Source organism: Lissotriton vulgaris, chromosome 4_1 (assembly GCF_964263255.1).
Source record: "Lissotriton vulgaris chromosome 4_1, aLisVul1.2, whole genome shotgun sequence".
NCBI lineage: Eukaryota > Metazoa > Chordata > Amphibia > Caudata > Salamandridae > Lissotriton > Lissotriton vulgaris.
In genome coordinates, this window is record NC_141691.1 from 198,114,566 (window position 1) to 198,135,659 (window position 21,094).

The window sequence follows — 21,094 nt, forward strand, 5'->3', positions numbered from 1 at the left end:
CTGCAGGACAGCCACATATATATATATATATATATATATGTATATACCGGCAAATGTAATGTTCTCATCGTGCTCGGTGTATAAGCAGGCAAAATTGACTACATTAACATTAATTCAGAATGCGTTGTTTCTCTATTTTCAAGAAAGTTTATTATGCATTCAAAGTTTATTTAAACCCTTATTTCAATATGGCAGAATCCTTCTGCTACCAGGACAACCTGTTTTTAGCTACTCGCCTATTTAGGTGAGCACTCATACCTGACAGGGTCCAAATTGGTTTCCTACCCCACTGTGACTGGGGTCTGGATGTACAGAAGGGTCCTGGAAATGAATATGAGAAGACCTCCCTTACATCTCAAAGTCAAAAGTGATTGTGCTTAGACTGTCCTTTGTTCTACCAACTATTCCTGTCCCCTGTCACATAGCTAATCTGTACTACGTGGTCTTCAGTTAACACCACCCTGTTCTTCCTGGCTTAGAGGCAGGCAATTGCTTTCTAAGCCATGGTGGTTACCTTTCTCAGCTAAGGATGTGGATTCCGCCTCTGGAGCGAGTGGCAGAACTTTTCCACTCAATTTGTCAATATCTGATTTCACCAATACCTCCTAGTTTGAAATTAAGTAGAAAATAACTTTAAATTACTTTTCTAGCATTTTTACAGGCGGTGATGCAAAATTAAATGTTAAAATCACACATAGGCCTTTAGCAACTGTAAGTGCACACATTTTAAAAATGGGGTGCACCACTTTTTATATTTCAGGGACCCTACATTGTTGGACAGCAAAGTACACTGAGGTGACTACTTACTATATAAAAAATATTTCCTGCATAGCAAAGACACTTGCCCTTTTGAGGAGTTATTGCAGTGGCCTTAAGCTACAGACCAGCCAGAGGACTACTTTGCTCCTGGCAGACATATAATTGTGTCATATATGTGGATTATGTAAGGGTAAACTGCAGCCCCCATGTCATGGGTGCATTTTAGGCACCATCTACACTGGACTTATAGGGAAGTTAAACAGTTGAAGCAGTCAGTTCCAAAAGCCCACCACATATATTAGAGGGGATACACAGTCACCTTACCACTGTTTAGTGGTGATAAAGGGCTCACAGTTCTACATCCATCAAAGCCATCCAATAAAAAAAATGATGGATTACAACAAAAATGATGCCATTCCATATTTGCAATCTGGGGGTCTCTTGCATTAGTGGGCGAAAGAGATCTACTTTGAAAGGGTGGGGTGAGAGTGTGCCCATGGCATATATGGACTAATTATCCATGTATTATATCGTAGAGTGACATGCGGCGTTCCGCCTTGACTATGGGAATGTGGTCTACAATGGCGCCCCAGACTACCTGATCCGTCGCCTTCAACAGATTCAAAATCAGGCTGCCCGCCTGATTTACGGGCTCCCTAAATTCCATCATGCCACCCCTCTGCTGCAATCTCTGCACTGGTTACCGGTGAAGGAGAGGGCTCTCTTCAAGTTGGGCTGCATGACTTATCAGGCTAGGTCAGGGACTGCCCCTGTCTTCCTCTGTGATGTCAAATCACCCTACCTTCCGGCCAGAGAGCTCCGCTCATCTCACCAGGCCCTCTTGACAATTCCCCACTTTAGGAAGAAGAGGTCCAGGGGGGCAAGATTTGCGGTCCTAGCTCCATCCTTTTGGAACTCTCTCCCTTCTGCCCTTAGAGCTTCTACCTCCTATGCGGAATTCCGCAAACATCTTAAGACCTTCTTGTTCTCCAGATCCCTAGCAGTCTAGCCTCCATCTTTATGTCCACTGGTTCACCGCTACCTAGCGCCATGAAACCGTCCCGGTATAAGCGCGCTCTACAAATCTGTTCAAGTTCAAATTCAAATTATATGGAATAATGTTCTCGACCTTATAAAGGAGTTTAGAGTTTGGCCTTGTTCTCTTTTCAGTCAAGGAGCTCCTTGGTAGCTTGCAGTATCATTATAATAAATAGTAGCAAGACCTTATCCCACAATCTGTTATTATCATTATTATTTATAGACGTAATGTCAGAAGTAGTTTTAATATTAGTAGTTGCAGAAGTTGAAGTAGTAAAATTATGTAATCATATTAACAAGGATTAAGGTACTCCTTAGCATGTATTATAATGGCATTGAAAGTCGCTATGGAGTACTTTAGCCAATTAATATTGTTATGATTTTCACAATGATATTAGTTATTGTTGGTTCTATTTGCATCATTTTTAGTATTAACAAGAGAACAATACCACCACAACATCTACTACTACTACCTACTACTACTGCTGCTACGATTACACCTACTTCTGCTAATAACAGCAACAACAGCAACAATGATAAGAATTATAATAGTTATAACAATAAGTATTGTTCATACTGTCCCATCACAATTCGTGTAGGTAAGAGTTTAAAGATAGAAATATTGCCGCGTGAAGCAGTGCATACATTTCAATTGTATGCTTACTCTCCTTACCACTCTAACCGTACTGGACCACCCATGATTAGGCAGTCTGAAGCATTTCCATTACCACAGAGGCAACGATACTCTGATAAATCTTTCTCTGCTAATAGGAGACCAACAATAGGGTGACCAACTTCCACTTTAGCTGTCGATTGAGGCCAATTAATTGACAACCAACTCACAAGTTGGAAATCAAGTTCAGATACACCGCTCTCAATACCATGCTGTAGAAATAAAGAATAGCAACTAGAAGACACAACCTCCTGAAGAAGTTAAGTCAAGTGAGAATTATGCACACCAAAATCTCAGCAATTGCGACACAAAACAGGTAAAGTAATACCTGATGTTCTGGCAAAGATTTCTGATTCTCCCTACAACTCATTTAAAATATTAGTCACATTCAAAATGGAAAAAAACAACAGGACACAATAATAGACTGAGACAAGATTTAGATTAATTTGGTATTATAGTACAGAATCAAAATTAATTAGAATAAGCAATTTCTTAAGGACTTTAGTCAATAATATTACAGCTTGCATCAATGCACCAAACATTTAAGCAATCTTTAGAGAGTGTTGTTACAGAGTAACAGAGCTCCACTAGCCTATAAGGCAGAAGGATGGTTCAAGGTCTAACAGCTCAGGTCTTACGAAAAGGAAGGGATTCGGACTTATAGTCCATTAGGGGCAAGTACATTAACATATAGCTAAAGATATCATGGAAATTGAAAAATTGAAAGAGTTCAGCAAAAAAGCTCTCATTCCATCAGCTACCGATTGTAGCATCGACAAACAGTCCAAAGCAAAAGATTGATAAGCATGTTATCTGGATCCCAAGTAGGAGAAATCAGCATGGCAGTTGTTGACCCTCTGGGTTTTCTTCTTTTATAGAATTTTAGAAAAGACCAGTGGCATTCAATTGCACCACCATCAAAAGACTATCACATGTCCCTGTTCACATCATGTTACCTGAGATGATTTAAACATCAGGCTGGTTTCCCATGGTAGTCATGAGAAACTAAAGTTTGTGAGTACAAACAGGCCTAACATTGTGGGAAAAGAAATACAAAGTTGTGACTTATAGCCATAGCTGAAATTCTATTCCCACAGGAATATTTCACTGTAAACATCAAATAAAATTGAAGAAAGTCAGGATGTTGACATGTCCAGGACAAAACAAGTAACATTTTAATTGCAAAGAATGATCCATTGTATTAAATCAGGGAAAAGGTCAACACTAAAAAAACATTTCATGAAGGCCTTTAAGTTAGCATCACATGTTTAAATGAAATAAGCTTAGACTTTGCTTCAAATATGATGAAATGAAATAACTTCAAGAGAAGAATATATACAGATAGAAAGAACTTTTACAAACTATTACGATATAGAAATGGCTAACGTTAGAAATACCCTACCACAAAAATGTACGGAATTCATTTAAATGCACGTTTTACAAATTTCGTTTTGCTATAATCCTTTCTAATATTTCACAAACTTTAAGGTCTCTAGTATCAATGTTCAAAATATCAAGCTTGTACTTTTTAGGTACACAATTTTGCACCCACTTTTCTAACTATTGCATTCTCAGCAAAAAGCATAAAAATCACTAGGCTACTTCACATGTGCTCTGGTCAGATTACCTTTTGATTGAGTTTTTCCTCAAAGACAGCAATACTCAAGTCCAGTTCTTCTTGCCCCAAATTGGCCAGATATTGGTCAAAACGTAATATTTTGCAGTGGATAGAAGCACTATAGGCCTTCTGGTTCCCTCAAAATGGGGATGCCTATGCTGTGTATAGGGCATGTGGATTGCATTGAGTCACCTTTAGAGACTCAGATCCCAAGAAAAATGCTGACGTCCCACCGTACTAGGACAAGTGTCACCTGGTTTATACCTTAAATTAGAGAGTTAAAGGAAATACATAAGAGGGAGGAAAGGAAATGGAGGCTGCATTTTGGTTGAAGAAAAGAAGGCAATTCACAAAAAAGCTTGTGGAAATCTATCAGTACACAGTTAGGAAAGCTAGGCTAATGGACATTGCTGATAAAATCACCTGGTCCTCACATGCCTTCAATGAAGTCTACACGATTGTAAAGTCCTTTCTGAAACGTAAAGTTGCAGGATAAGGATCCCTCTCTTCCAACAAACGTTATGATGAGCTTGCCAACTATTTCATTAGTAAAGTCCTATTTATGACTCTGTGAGAAGTGACCTTGATCAGGAAACGCATCCAGCTACTAATGGCTATAATACAGTTAGTAAACATACTCCATCATTTTCAGTATTCCTACAGTTAAACAGCAATGTTATTTGGAAAGTTGCAAAGACAATTACATCCTGATCCCCTTTGGACTCCGACCCAATCGACTCTCCCTAAAGAGCAGGCAAACCTATTAGACCACCCAATTATGTTAGAGGAGGTAACATCAGCCATATTAAACAGTAAAAATGGGAAGGCGGCAGGCCCGGATGGTCTTCTCTATGTCTTGTGTTACTGTGTCTAACATGTGCATCGTGTACTATCGGTTTTTCGTGTCTTCTGTAAATAACATGTCATGTAATACAATTTTTTTAAATCATGCTGGATCAGAAACGATCAAAACTAAATATGTTCTTGTTTGGTCACAATATGCCTTCAGAATGCTTCAAATAAAAGGAAAGGCTATGAATGGCATACATATTTAAAAAACGACCTTGGAAAAGAGACATTTGTTCAGGCCTTAATAGCGTGAAACTTTGATAAATTGGTATGCGTGCCAGTCAGTCAGTTAGCAAACAGTAAGGCATGCCAGAATGTGAGGAGAGAACTCTGAATATAAACGCCTCATCAAATTCAAGAACAAGCTGCCTCACAAAGGAAATCGAGTGTGCAACAAAAAAGGATTTTCAGTATGTGTTTTGCCTAGCCGATCTAGTTGAATTCAGCTGCTTTCAGCTTTACTGTCCCCTCAATGTGTGATCTTCCTCTTCCAGATTAGTATGCATCTTTAGTTACGCTTTTAATGTATTCCAGGATATTTGTTGAGCGCCCGCTGGTCCGTTCCCTCTGCCTGAGTGCTTTGAAGGATGTGTTTACAAGGATAACGGCAAACGGCATTACCCAGCGTTTTGTCTGGGCAAAATTATCCTGCTGTGGGTGGGGAGGGATAGCGACATCATTGACTGACACTTCAGTCTAGAGTTTACGAAAAAAGTCCAAATAAATTTAGATGCCAAAATTGGCATGCACACAACTTGAATTTATTTGTGTACTGAAGGCCATAACTGAGAGTCAGGCTCGAGTAATCGTGGATTGGGCACAGACACCTGTTAGTTTTGATTATAAGTCGGATGCATATGCCATCGAAGTGAGACTTTGCACCCATTTCTTGTGGTAACAAACCACAAATTGTGGATACAAACTGTATGGAATTTTAGGTTTTCGCAGCCCAGGCAAGTACGATCAGGCACAAATTATATGTAATTTCACGTTTCTCAAGATATACAACTCAAAATAGGGGTAATTAGTGTGTGTGCAATTTGCACCAGTGTTTGGCCCAAAACACGTAATCAAGTGCATCGTTGCTTATGGCCATATGTATGAACTCACATCCCCTCAGACACAGAATGTGTAAAACCCTTTGATACATCTGGCCACTAGTTATATGTGGTCAAGCAGTTCTTGGAGCAGGCACTGCTTGTTTTCTGACCTCATATGAACCTTAGGGAACCAACAGTTTATGGTTAGGATCAAGGTTAGAATACAAATTATCTTATTATTCTCTTGTTCTCACCACTAGGTGAACTGAATGTGGAAAACCATGGAAATGCTTGTGAATACCACTTCGTGGTTATTCACTATCGTCAAAAATGTTCTAGTCTTACATTAGCCATGTTCCCACCTTCAGATTCATTACATTAGATTATATTGATCGTTTTTCCACAATCCTAAATTCCATTTGCAGGAGTACAAATGCAGTTGAATTTCTGCTTGTAAGGTCTGTCTTGAAGTGGGCCCTGGGAGTCTTAAATTGGCTGTTTGGTTTGATGCTTGGACCTTCTAGTGTGAGCCTGAAATGCCTTATAAGACACTTCAGGGTGGACATGGTTTTCTGGAATCCGAATCTGACACCTAATCCGCAACCAAAGTGGTTCAGCTGCAATTGGACCCTGTTAGAAATCCATGATGCCTACTGTCTTAGAAATACTCTCTCTCTCTCATACTAATGCCTTAGAAAAGCAACACAGAAATGATTTAGAGAAAAAAATCAAGCGGTCTCACAGGTATCAGGGCGCTGTCCTGTGTGCTGGAACGCTCAAATGCTGGATTTCATTACTGCAGAGCTATAATTTCATTATCTCTTTAATTAATATCTGCACTAATGTGTCCATCCTGCAACTCTGTCTGATTATGGGATGATAGGTGACAGTGTTACATCACATTGCAGCTCTCGTAATTAATGCATTCCATTCTGAACTTAACAATGTGCTGAGGATCTCTTACACTTTTTATATAGCAGGATACATAATTTAAAATGCATATTAAATGGCCACATTTGAATTAGTCCCCAGCAAATGTCTGTGGGAAATACTCAAGACAATATGCTATCCCTGAAGATCTTCTACACATTTTAATTAAATTACATACTGATACATACGCTCACATCAAGTGTAATAGTCGGTTGGGACCTCACTGAAAGGATTCCCATCAATTGTGGGGTCAGACAGAGTTATGTTCTCACCCCTAACCTGATTTGTCTGTTTATAAAACAGACTGGTGACATGAATGAGTGCCTAGTAACACAATGCCCCTATATTAGCAAACATAAGCAGTCCTGTGCTGATGTTTGCTGATGGCACACTACTCCTGCAACATACCCCCATGGCCCCCAAAATTTGTTGGGTGAATTCCCGGTGACTTGAGCAAGTAGGGGCTTTGAAATAATGCTGAGAAAACAAAGTAATGGCCCTAAATCCCCATTTTTCTTTCATAAATAAAATATAGGTAGATGGGACATTGATTGAGCAAGTTAGGTTCTTTGATCATCTAGGTGTCAGACTCCCAGACAACTTCTTATGGAAACCCCAACTTGAAAAGAGTACAACTTTATTGCTGCACAGATCTGCATCAATTAAAAAACAGTACAGACTCACTTCCTGTAGGGTACTAGCCCCAGTCCTTGAGGTTTTTAGAGCTGTTGTATTGGGCGGGGCTAACTTTGGGGTGGAACTCTAGGGATATAATGATGCAACTCTAGTAAGGATCACTATGTTTACACTGAGGTGGGATTTGAATGTTGCGAGAGTGCACCATATTGCACGACTCAGAATCCTAAAGTTTTCAGTTATATTATGGACAACGCCTGAGTTGTTTGCCTACAGAATGGCCCTACAGGAGTTGATTGTTCTTGATAAAAAAAACTGTTCAACGGCGTGGTTAAAGGTGCCTAAAGAGATCTGCATTCGTTTAAATCTGTCTGAGTTGTGGCAAAACCCAGAAAAGAAGAGAAGTAATATAGGCACTTAGATCAATGGCCTATAGTGGGACTATATCCTTTTGGAAGTCTTGTTTGAACCCCGTTCAGAGAGTCTGTTTGACAAGTAACTGGCGCACAACTGTTCACCCAAATATGAAACATTAATGAATAGGATTATTCCCCATACTGCCAGGGATTTCATTCTGCCCGACAGTCAGGGAAACTGCAGCCCATTTCATATTTTCTGCACAATGTACAATTTACCATGCTCCAAGCGGATTATTCCAGTTTGCCACCACTTGAGCATTGGTATGGAGGCGCTGTGCATTCTCAGTCACAAGACACATGAACCAATAGTATTTGTGACCTCAATGATCTTAAAATGGGCATGGCACATATGGGCTAGAAGTCTTCACTAGATTGTCCTTAATCCCCTCAAATTCACCCCTGTGGTTCATGGTGACACTTTTGTGATGGTATAGCTTAAGACACTATCGATATTTTATTGTTCAGGTATCCATACGCCGTCACTTGGTATTTCTTATTTGGTATTGTAACTAAGAGGCTTTCCTATATCTTTCCCTAAGTCAACTGCTTCATCTAGGACAAAGTGTTTGCTGTTTCATTATACGGTTATTTTTATGACTATGCTACCTTTGCTTATTATTAGCTACACTTTGGGACTTGAACTTTCAAATGCTCATCTGGTTATGGAAATCCATTGAACTTTATTAAAATGAGCTCCCAATCAAGAGGGTCCTACAGATCTATGTCCTGATTAACTTTTTTCACATGTTAATGCATCAGTCACTTGTCCTTGATTCCTTGTCCATTGTTATGTACCGCGGTACATTATAGTGGCAAGTGCTCTTGTAAACGCTTTATTTGTCAAAAGTAATCTCCTGTTGATTCAATTAGGCTATGTCCAGGGTTTTTATTTCTCATGAAACCTGTATGTACTGTATACAAAAACCTTTACTGTTTACAGAAATTGTTTGAGCTTTCTAACAAAGTAAGTTAAAAAACAAGAGGGTTTTTCTACCAGTGTACTTTCCACTCCAGGTTAAAGCAGGAGTCACTTCAATGTAATTCTACATAATTGTTATGTAACGTTGGGTTATCATAGTGGCATATGCCTAATTTATTCATGGAAAACTTTTGTTGGTATAAATCAGGTCATGCCCAGTGTACTTAACTTCCATTGATAGCTGTAAATTTTGTATATAATACTTTCTATGGTGTTGCATCTTTATTGTCATCTATTGTGACTTTGTTTTACTGTATTTGTAAATGGATTTTATGGTTCTATCTATGTAACCAAAGGACGTTATTCTACTAAATAGAAAATGTAACTCAGCCCTTTAAATACTATAACAATATTACATGTATGTCTACATAAATTGTGTCTATATTTTGCCTCATTAGTGCCACTTAACTTTAACACAGACAAATAATTATTTTAAGAATATTTTCATAGAAAGGCTGATCAACATTCTATCATCGAGCTTGGCTGCTGTCATACCTTCCAAATGTTTTTGTTAATGATATATTTGTCTTTTTTTGCAGATGGTCTGACAGACTGTGTAGACCCTGATTGTTGTCAGCAGAGCAGTTGCTTCTCGACCCCTCTTTGTCATGGGTCGCCAGATCCCCTTGACCTCATTCAACAAAGCCAGCCCCCTTTCTCCCAGCATCCTCCTCGACTATTCTATGACCGCATCAAGTTCTTGATCGGGAAGGATAGCACGCATGTCATCCCTGGAGAAGCGACATTTGATAGCAGGTCTGTAATGCGATAATAATAGCAATAATAATCACTGCTACCATCATCATCAAAATACTGCAGCTAGTGATGTCATCATTCCTCATACATCATCATCAAACAGATAATATTTAACACCAGCGATAAGAGGAAGCCATGAATATCTAAACATCCAAGAGGGCTGGGCACAATCATTCACATATCTCAGCTCACATGTGGAGGAATTTGCCTCCTTCCTCCCTCAGCTGATTATACTTTGTCTAGGTAATGCAAGTAGTGTAATGGCAGATGATTCAATTACCAGTCTTAAAAGTGCTCATTTTTATCAACCTTAAGTTGTAGTAACAGAGACTGTACAAGATTATAAATTACATCCATTCCAAACTCCAAATACACTATGAAAACCATTTACTTAAAAACCTATCACCAGCATCAGTTTCTTAGCAAATGTTTGATCTTTTTTGCCTCAATATTTCACGCATCTTACAAATCACCAATTACTGGAAGGTATGCTGGGCTGGCACAAGTATTTTAGGTCCTACAGTTGAAGTGGCATTTTGTCACTCCATCTTGTCTATGTCCTTCAGGAAATGGGTAGCATTTCAATATTGAAATAGTGAAACTCATTAGTGACATTTTCTGCTGATGGTGATTGCTGATTTGGCTAACTTTCTGTTGATGGTGGCAACATAGGATGCCTGTTAGTTTAGACTTGCATAGAAGGGATCCTTTGTGAGAAGTAAAAATAGAAACCTGGCTGTAATGCAAATCAATTTAAATTGCGAGAATGTACCAGTATGGTACCTATAAATGTCCAGGGATGCGCCCGCCAGTGTGGTGGGCGCATCCTAATGGGATGTGCAGGACTGCCACACTCCTAGCGGGCGGTCCCATTTCCCACTGGTACTAATGTGCCCTCTAGTATTTAAAAGTGGCTGGGAAACTTACATAAGAATATCACACAATATATCATTTCTGATGTTATAGAAACAAAAAAGTGCATGATCCTTTTAGGACACGTTCCGTGTTTTATAAAAAATATTGTCCTTAATTAAAAATCTAAATTTCCATCCATATTAACAAGAAAGAAGAATACATCAAATTCAGGTGTGAGAGAGGTGCCCAAAATTAGATACACCACTTACGTGAAATAATTAGAGGATAAGTATACAAGGGGCAACTTTAGCCACCAGATGAAGTAGTGTACCAAAAGTGGGTCCCTAATCAAAATGAAGAGGTTCTATGAAAAAACGAACTAAATAAAAGTAAGAAGGATGAAAATCATCTCACATATATATGACTGGTAATAAGTATTAGGTGCGACAATTGAGTTACCTACAGTTCCATACCCCATACAAATGGGTCTGAAAGTGTTTTTGTCCCCCACTGTAATGAGCGAGGGCTATGATAGGCCCAACCGCACCTAAAGTAAAAAGACACAAAGAATGTCAACTGTTTCAACTGTATCAATGCACTCATGCCGTAAGTGCAAAGTTATATTCGGGAAAAATACAGTTCACAAACTCCTGTAAGACTGACCTGTTAGAAACCTGCGGGAACTCTGCTGATTCAAGTCAAAAGCGGTGGAGTTTAATGATGGTATTTCAGAACGTACTAATGTGACCACATTAGTTGTGAGAGAGAGCGTACCAAAGAGGAAAAATAAAGGGTCTTGGCCCACCTAAACTGCGGTCATAACGGAAATGAACGGTTAGAAGAAACATGTCAAAGTATTGTATAGTGTGTCCACAAGTGTTTACCCCCAATAAAACAAAGGTAACCAAAATCAGTATTTCACCAATGCCAAATAGAATGCAGGGGATTCAAAATGTGCATATTAATGGACAGGGTAAAGAAAAGGAAAGGGTAAAGTAAGCATGAAAGGGAGAAACAGAACATAGTAATAACACTACAATGTGTGACAAGATTGACCAAAGGCCTGGCACAGCGGAAGATGTTTCCTCTGAGAGCTATGTAGTCTTAAAAAACAATACATTTATACTGAAGACCATATAGAAAATGAAACAAGAAATCCAAATGAATATCAATTGCATTTTAAATACATTAGTCTAGAAATTGATATCATGTTGAAGGGTTAGGTTCAAACACAACACCTATAGTCTAAGTAAATATTGTAATTTTCGAACTATCAGACAAATTTGATGGTCATCCTTTACACAATAAAGTCCAATCGCTATGCCAGAAAGAAATGTAGTTTTCTATCTTGATTAAGACCATGTGACTTCATCATTTTGATTAAGGATCCATCCATCTTTGGTTCGCTACTTTGATCATCCATTTGCTATTGTTGTTCTTTACTACACTCGCCTATTGATGAATGGTTTGGGATTTATTATAGCACATCTCTCCAATTCTGATATAATATGAACAACTATAACCTATACCTTTGAATCCATGCCCTTTGTCACTTTTTAAAATAGTTGTACCTAACTTGCCTGATAATAATGAAAGATCTTATTGTTTTTTGTCTCGACAGTTTTTTTCACATTTTAGTCATACTTTCTTGTGTACCGCATAATACGTAGGGTAGTTTCCTCCCATAGTCTTTTCAATGGAGGCTCTCTTTTCCATAAGTTCTCTATATGTACACTGATTCAGCAGGTTCATAGCAACACTGTGGATACTGGAGTTTTATTTATACTCTATACACGTTATTATTTTTTAGATGTGATTCTCTTTTTCCTATACTTTTGTCTGTAGGCACAGTTTCAAAATTGTGGTGCATACTATTTGGATGATCGCCTAATCTTTTGACAATTTGCACCATGTTTCACTAAACATGGGATGTATCTACTTTCGGGCATCTTATTCACACTTGGTTTGAACTTATTGTTCTTTCCTATTAACATGGAAATTTCGATTTTTAATTAGGGACACTATTTATTTATAAAACACAGAATGTAGCCTAAAGGATCATGCACGTTTTAGTTTCTATAACACCCAAATTGATGTATTGTATGATATTCATATGTAGGCTACCCAGTAAATTAATTTCATCACACATATTGCAGCCTTTAAAAAGTCCCTTAGGACGAATCACGTGTTGGCTGTATGAACATTATCAAATCAAATATATATACTTATATATGCATTCTACGCATTTTTGTTACGCCTATTTTATAACTGTTTCTTATCTAAGCACTGCAGTGTTTTCCTTATATTGAATATGTATGCTTTAATCCCTCCCCATGGCAGCTGGGGGGTTTATGTTCTTTACATTGTGGTAGCACCGACGCCCACTTTTCAGATACACACACCAAATGTATAACCTTCAGAAAGGCAGCAGTCATATCCCGGATACTAACTCTTTTTCTGGTTATGAGTTTGGCAGTGTGGGAGCATGCCACCTCCCTTCTGACCCATTCCCACACCACCAAACCTCCCCACCGGCCGCCCGCCAGATTACAAGGTATCTCAGTGTCAGGTGGGCGGCTCTTTGGCATTCCCACGGCTGTGCCTATTAAAAAGGCACTACAATGGGAGTGCCAAAGACCGTTCCTGCATGGCATGCAGTGCAGAAAAGGGGGTGCATGCAAAGGGGGTGCATGCAGACGGGGGCACTCCATGAACCCCCCTGCATGCATCCCATGGCCCGAGGGAACAGGGGGCTATGTAGGGCCCCTAAGTTTCCTCACTGCCACTCTTTTTTTGGCAGGCTGTGAGGAAACTCTTAATATGCATGGCGGTGTCGCAGCGGCATCACCAGCATATTACGGCCCTCAGACCACTGCACCACCACTGGTATCACGTATCCTTGGTGGTTGCGTCAGTCCTGTTACAGTTCGACTGCTGTACTCCTAATATGGCTGTCGGTCCATGGGTGCGGCAGTCCACGACTTCCACTGCACCTGCACCACCAGTTTGGCGATCCTGTGAACCGCCAAATTGGTAATTGGGCCCTAAGTCAGAAGGAAAACTCTTTAACACACATCCACTCCAACTAATAAACACTTTCCTACATCCATTATTTATAACAGTCAGGATTCGACATGTTTCCGTTCAGGTGTCTAGATCAGCCAACTCACAAAGCAAGAATATTGGGAAGGACAAACTAATGAGCTTTGGAAAAAGTTTGAAACTCACTCATTGTACCGTGAGAGTAACGGACAGAAAGGTGATGCGAGTACAAAAATCTAAGGCACCTGCAACCCCTAATACTTCCCATAATGTTCACTGAAAAATCAATCAAAGGGGCTCAATAAAGTTTTGGATTACAAAGTCAAATTCGTGTAATACAGCCACCAGTTTGATATAAAATGCCACATTAGGGCCAGTTGTAACAAACTAGCCAGGATGGATGTAGCACAAGACTGAGAAATTAGAGCCTTCACTGTTTTTGGCTAATGCAATATTTTTTCAGGCATGATTTTCTTAATACATGAAATTACAACAGCCAGAAGGAGCACACTATTTTCCAATTTTGGCAAGAATTGTGCAAAAAGTTCTAGTCTGCCTAGGGCCATCGACATCACAGAGAGTTTGTTATTGACTGAAATGTTCACAATTTGAGTGGAGCCTAAAGAGATAATGGATCAGTGGAAAAGAGCTGTAGATGTGGCCTATCTACGCCATAGGACATTGTATTCTCGATTCCTAATATTTATACAGTTCAAAGTTTTACCTTCCTGCTGTATACAAGGAAGGAATCCTCAGTTAAGAAGAGAGTATTGGGTGATCCATATGTGCCAACTTCTTTTGTTAGCATTGGTGCATAATCTGCCGAGCACCACCCCCCCTTCCCAGAAAAAAGGCAGGTTTTGATTGTGTGAAAGGTGCAGTGAGATGGCTGTCCATGTACTTAATTGTACAGGTCTATTTGAAAAAAGTTTTAAGTACATCAATTCACTCCTGGTGGATACTCAGCCAGAGAATTATACATATGCATTAACTCACTTATAGTTATTCTAGTTGAAGAATGATTATTGTAAGGGGAAGGGCCGCACCAGAAAGCAACATTTGCACTGGAGTCCCACATTCCAGCTGGCTGATATTCAAATTTGGCCATGTAGTCTTTAAACTTAAAGCCTAGCTTAAAGCCCATTAGGAAAATGCTGGTGTGGCTGAAGGGTCAGTCTGACCCCCAGAATGTTACAACGTGTATGCATATGAATGATTATCTAAGCAGAAGGATAAGCTAGTTTCAGCAGCATCCTCTTTATTTTAAAATCAGTTTGATTGTTGATTTTCCATAAATTCTGTATGTGTTATGCTTTATTTAAGTCAAACTAAACGATTTAAAAATTGATTTGAATTGTTTTTAACATCCTATGGAATTGTCATAGACAGAGAATCATATGCTGAGTGCAATTTTAAGAAGCACCGAGGAAATCGCATATCATGTTGATTGACACCGGTAAACCATAGATTTTTATGGCTGTTCTTAAAATGAAGCATTTAGGGGTTCGACATAGATTGCTTCTGACTAAAAGCTTGGTCCCCAAATGGAGGTACATGGAGCTAATTATATTGGAGATAAACAGAGGGTGTCAACATTTTCATTCTGAGAGTCAATCCAAATTAAGACTCCAATTCAATGTTTTTCATGTTAAATGTAAATGTAAATGTGGCGTATTTGTATAGCGCGAACTGTGACCCGGAGGCATCCCGGCACTTGTACTCCTACCACAAGGGATACCCCTCCTGGCTTTTCCTTGTGGGGTGTCCACTCCTGGGCATCCCATGGTGAAACCAGGCATCCCTTGTGTATCAGGGGGCCTTTGTGGAGACTAAGCAAGCTATTGCCCAGAGTTGCAGCGTGGGACCCATGCTTAGAATCGGCACTGAGGCGAGAATATCCGGTCAGAGGAATTTAAGCCCGAAACCCGCCGAGGCGGGAATCGAACCCTGGTCCCTGGCCAGCGTTCTGCATCAAGGTCTGCCGCTCTAAGCATTGAGCCACACTTCTCCATGTTGTTGTAGTTTCTTTTTGTATTTATGAATATTTATCTTTTGCTGATTTTATCTACTGTTCTCCACATTTCTGTTCTACTCAATGCAAAAGTGAAGTTGTATATTTTACTTTTTCAATTTGATTTCAATGAGGTTGGCACACACTTGGCAGACTCCAAGTTTGCAATGGGCTGTGAAACAGGCAACACACAATCAAGTCCCAGACAGCTGAACTATCTCTCACATTATATGCCATGCATGCTCGGAACTCAGATAGCAGAAGTAGTTCCTCTATTTCATGGAACCTATAGGCGGATGCATGAATACAAAATCAATATTTCTAATTACAGATGCTGTGGACTCTGTCCCCAGGCAGCAGATCTATCAGCCCGGGTACAGACATTTCACACTCTTTCCTGCTCTAGACAACAAAGCTATCCCTCGTGTTATGCATGAAAGGTGAACAGTGCATCATCTCAGAATACACATTAACCTCATTCAAATGAGGTATTTGCCTTACCAAGAGACATGACTTGACACAAACAATCTCCTAGGATAAGATTGTGAAGACTCAGGCCTCATATATCATATACGGTATGCAAAGCATGCAGGGTGAGGCTGAGATATAAAAGACGCCTCTCATGTACATCAAATTCATATTCTCTGCATGAAAGATGATCAAAGACAGAATAAAGATTTGGGGAAACACTTTTATGAAAATAAATATGCATCAAACCCCTTTGGAGGACCAAGAAATGTGGGTAGAATGGGGCTGTGTGAGGGTGTCAGTGGCTGTCGCGTGATTAAAGGGGAGCACAGGAGAGGATAAGGAGAGTTTAAGAAACTGTTGTAGTAAAGAGTGGGGCTGTCATCTCTTCCAAAGAAGGAAGTGGGTGCATCACCCCTCCAAGCACAGAAGTTAAACTTCCTCTACAAATCTTCAGTTTGCTGGTAGTTCTTCCTGAGTTTACGTGACATCCTTCTTAATTCTCTCTCGTCGGCTATTGAATTCCCCCTCCCCCGCCATACCGCTCTTACTTGCATGGGCCGCTCCTGCTTAGAATCTATGCTGGACCATATCACCATTGGTTACAATTAAGAGCAAAATGGATGGAATAAGCTTTAATCATAACTCAGGACCATCTATCAATTTGGTACAGATGGTTGCACCCCCCCCCTTGGTTAAAGAATGGTGGTGCTTACATTTTTAACAGGATCAGTAGGTTTACTTTGCTTTTCTGTGCTACCTTTAAAGAGCAAAAACAATTTTTGCACTTACATATAGATAATGACTGTAAGTAATCAAATAACAAAACTTTAGACTTTATTCTAGCTACTTAATAGAGGACCAGAATAATATTTGCTTATGACTGTGTTAAAAAAGTCACCACAGAACCTATTTAAAAAAAATCCCCTCTAGAGGACCAAATAATACAAGTTTATGAAAAAGTTGATGCACTTTCTCTGAACAGGGTAGAAAAAAATAAAAACACAAGATGTATGACTCAGTAACTGATGGAGAAAACAATAAATAATAAGGAAGAATGCAGCAAGAGATCTAAGTGCTGAAAGATATTACTATGTAATAGATGAAAGGTCCCCATAATCCAGATAAGTGTAGGATAATGAATTTTATGGGTTTTATCATGCTTAAAGTCTGCATGAGAAGTAAAATATGAGGAATCAAAAGAGCGGAAGAGTCCAAAGATAATCCTGCCAATGGCATTTGAGAATGATGGTGAATAAAGCACAGGAACTAAAATGGGTTGCGAGGTAATAGCAAGAATAATGATGCCACTGATGGATCTATCGCGGATCTGCACTTTCTAAAATATCAGGAATATTTAACAGTAAAAGAGTATCAAGACAAGCAAGAGGGGAATGAAAAATGCAATGCATGAGTAAACGAGGAGAGCGCCCGGAAGGAGATGCCTGCAATATGGATGACTCTGGTGACAGCTTCACGCCCAACTCTCCGTGTTTCATTAAGCATAAGACAGATGGAAATGGAGAACAGCATATCACAGGCAGGACTTATGTCTGGGATCTGTGCTTTGAGGTAGCAGAGCAGAGCAGCTTCACTTCTTGAAGTGGGAGATGGAAAATCAGTTCAAACCAATTCAGATATGAGTCTACCATAACCAGCTGCAGAATTTCAGGTTGTCATGTCTAAAAAATATATACATACAGCATACCTGTGTGTGTGTGTGTGTGTGTGTGTGTGCGTGTGTGTGTGTGCGTGTGTGTGTGTGATTTCTGGTGCACAAACCAAACTACAAAGTAACTGAACCCTGTTCAAGATGAGAATTTTTCAAGGGTGTAGTGGAACAAACGAGGTGATGAATGGAAACAGAGATGTTGCAGGGGAAATTGCAAATGGGGTGCGGATAAGCTGGGTCAATGAACTCATCAGATTAATGAGAAGGAGGTGGAGATGGATGTATAGAAAATTGTGTCCAGGGATATAGACAGCATGGATCAGAAGAAGGCATAAGAAAATTGCCTTGAGGTGCCACAAGTAGTGTAAGGGTAGAGTGATACTAAGGTTGATGGTGGAAAGAAAGGAGAATGGTGAAATATGGGCCAAATGTATCAAAAGTTTACAAAATATTTGCATTACAATGTGGTGCAAAGTGTTGAATTTGCTCTACTGTGTGCAGAAGGGGCTTACAATGAATGGTACATGAGCTTTCCCTTGAAAACATGCAACTCTCTATCTACAAACATTAGTCAACAGGAATTTGAGCCACAAATGTACACCTCCTTGAAGGAGGTGTAAGTTTAGAGAAACTTTTTCTTTTCTCAAAACTATTCTAAGTTGTGCTGTAGTGAATAGTACACATTAAATTCTAAAAGTGCGAAACTTTGTCAAACAATAGTATTTTGTACCAGAAGGGCTCCCTTTTAGTATAAGACCAATGCTTGATGTGGCACATTTTTGGTTGATGGACTGCATTGTGTGAATTCATCGTAGATTTGCTCCAAATTGATTTTCAGAGGGGTGATATTGTGAGGTTCAATGCACAATGCGGCTCCTAAATGTTGCAAGAAAAATAAAAAATAGAGAGAAAAAAAAAACTTTAAACAGTATTATAGGATGTGCCATACATCAACCCTTTGCGATACAAAAGGGGATGATGGACGGAGCGTTTGAGCAAATCAAACACTCACCCCCAGTCAACTGATCTGGGTGTAATCCATCACCATTCTTTAGCCCACTCTGCCACCCCAGTTCAGACATTGCCATATGCAAATCAGTCTGACCCTGTGCCTCATGGGAACAGTCCAGTCTGAACTGCCAAGCCATGTCTTCCCTGGACCGGAAACAAGCATCCTGGGACCGGTTTCCGATTCATAATCCTCATCAGCCAGGCTATCCTGAATCCAGTGGCAAAGTGAGCAAGGGACTCACGTCTGAGCATAGCCTGCCAACTTATGGCGAACAAAGCGATACAAAAGGGGATGATGGACTGAGCGTTTGAGCAAATCAAACACTCACCCCCAGTCAACTGATCTGGGTTTAATCCATCACCATTCTTTAGCCCACTCTGCCACTAAGTTGGCAGGGTATGCTCAGACGTGAGTCCCTTGCTCACTTTGCCACTAGATTCAAGCTAGCCTGGCTGATGACGGCTGAAATGACAGAAACCGGTCCGAGGATGCTTGTTTCCGGTCCAAGGAAGACATGGCTTTGACAGTTTGGGCTAGACTGTTCCCATGAGGCACAGGGTCAGACTGATTTCCATATGGCCATGTCTGAACTGGGGTGGCGGAGTGAGCTAAAGAATGGTGTTGGATTAAACCCAAATCAGTTGACTGGGGGTGAGTGTTTGATTTGCTTAAACGTCAATCCTCATCCCCTTTTGTATCGCTTTGTTCGCCCTAAGTTGGCAGGGTATGCTCAGATATGAGTCCCTTGCTCACTTTGCCACTGGATTCAAGCTAGCTTGGCTGATGACGGCTGAAATGCCAGAAACCGGTCCCAGGATGCCTGTTTCCGGTCCATGGAAGACATGGCTTTGGCAGTTCGGGCTGGACTGTTCCCATGAGGCACAGGGTCAGACTGATTTGCATATGGCCATGTCTAAACTGGGGTGGCGGAGTGAGCTAAAGAATGGTGATGAATTAAACCCAGATCAGTTGACTGGGGATGAGTGAGTGATTTGCTCAAACGCTACGTCCATCATCCACTTTTGTATCGCTTTATACATCAACCCTTGACAAATGGAATGTGTAGGATAGAATTGAATGTCTATTTGGAACAAAGTTTCATAAAGGGCTTCTCCTATGTACCAGTACAGGAACATTGAATTTAAATCATAGCATGTGCCCTGACTGGCAGAAGTATAATGTGAAAAACTTGCCAATAAAATTGGTTCTCAATTTAGGGGCACAAGGTAAACATGTTCAAAGTTGCAAAACAATAAACTATAAAGACCTGTTTGCTGTCACCCTCTTCACAGAACCAAGTCAAAGTAAGTCTACATACACGATGACCTAAGACTTGTCGTTAATAAAGGTGGGCCTACAACAGAGGTAACACTTGAGCCCTCATGGGATTTAAACACTGTGTCTCATGATGTTTTGCTTGCCCTACTTTTACCAACTCTGAATCTGTGGCAATGCTCTGGCTTGGGACTCATATTTTGTCAGCTAACACAGGCTGTGTTTGAGTTCCTCCCCCACCATCTCTGATTGCCACCCTTTTATTGTCAAGACTTTACCACTGACTACATTGATTAGTTGTTTTTTGTAGGGTGTGGCTACAGACATCTTTAAGGGCCCAATTCACAGAACTAACTTAAGACAAAATCCTAACCTTACTACTATTTTGGTATTCACAGAAGGCACTTGCTCATGTTGGTATTCACAAAAGGCACTTACTCATTTCGGTATTCACAGTAGTTAGGAGTCCCATTTGGGAACACTACTAGTTGCAAGCCACTGCTTGTAACCCCAACCCTAGTGCCCCGTCTGTACTGCGCAATGGCCCATTTAGAGTAGCCACCCTAGAAATAACAAGAAGCTAATGGACATATGAACACTAGGTGCTCTAGACAACTAAAGGTATTCCTTTCTTGCACCATGACCTGGAAGACAAGGACTGCCCCACTACAGAGTATCCAATGCTCTATATGGGCGAAAAAAGAACTGGGTGGCCGGGGCACATAGCAGAGCCCATGGCTGTGATGGTAGCTTCTGCAGCCTCTGAAGGCAACACCCATTGGGCACATTTGTTGTGGTGCTTCAGAAGCCTCTAAATGTAAACCTAAGGGCAGGTTGCACATGTATAATGGTGGACACTACTCTTGCCTGGCTGTCAAGTCTGTGCCCCTAGATATCACCTGTCAACATGCCTTCCCTTTGCACCATGATGCCATCTTCAGCTTTCTGGAGCTGCAACCTTGGATGTTGCTAAACTACCCACGCTCGTACTGCTTTTCCACTGGAGACTTTTGCTTATGCTCCCTATTGATCCCAATGTCACTTCTCCCCTCTCTGTGCATC

At 40.3% G+C, this 21,094-nt stretch overlaps 1 protein-coding gene across 1 annotated transcript in view; it reads left to right on the top strand.

The window, feature by feature from the left end:
- The window catches only part of TENM1 (teneurin transmembrane protein 1), a 1,327,579-nt gene that overhangs the window by 823,516 nt on the left and 482,969 nt on the right, over nucleotides 1–21,094 (top strand). Inside the window, exon 15 of the mRNA XM_086918499.1 lies at nucleotides 9,481–9,697. Coding sequence (XP_086774625.1) covers nucleotides 9,481–9,697 — 217 coding nt within the window. The remainder of the gene's footprint in view (nucleotides 1–9,480; nucleotides 9,698–21,094) is intronic.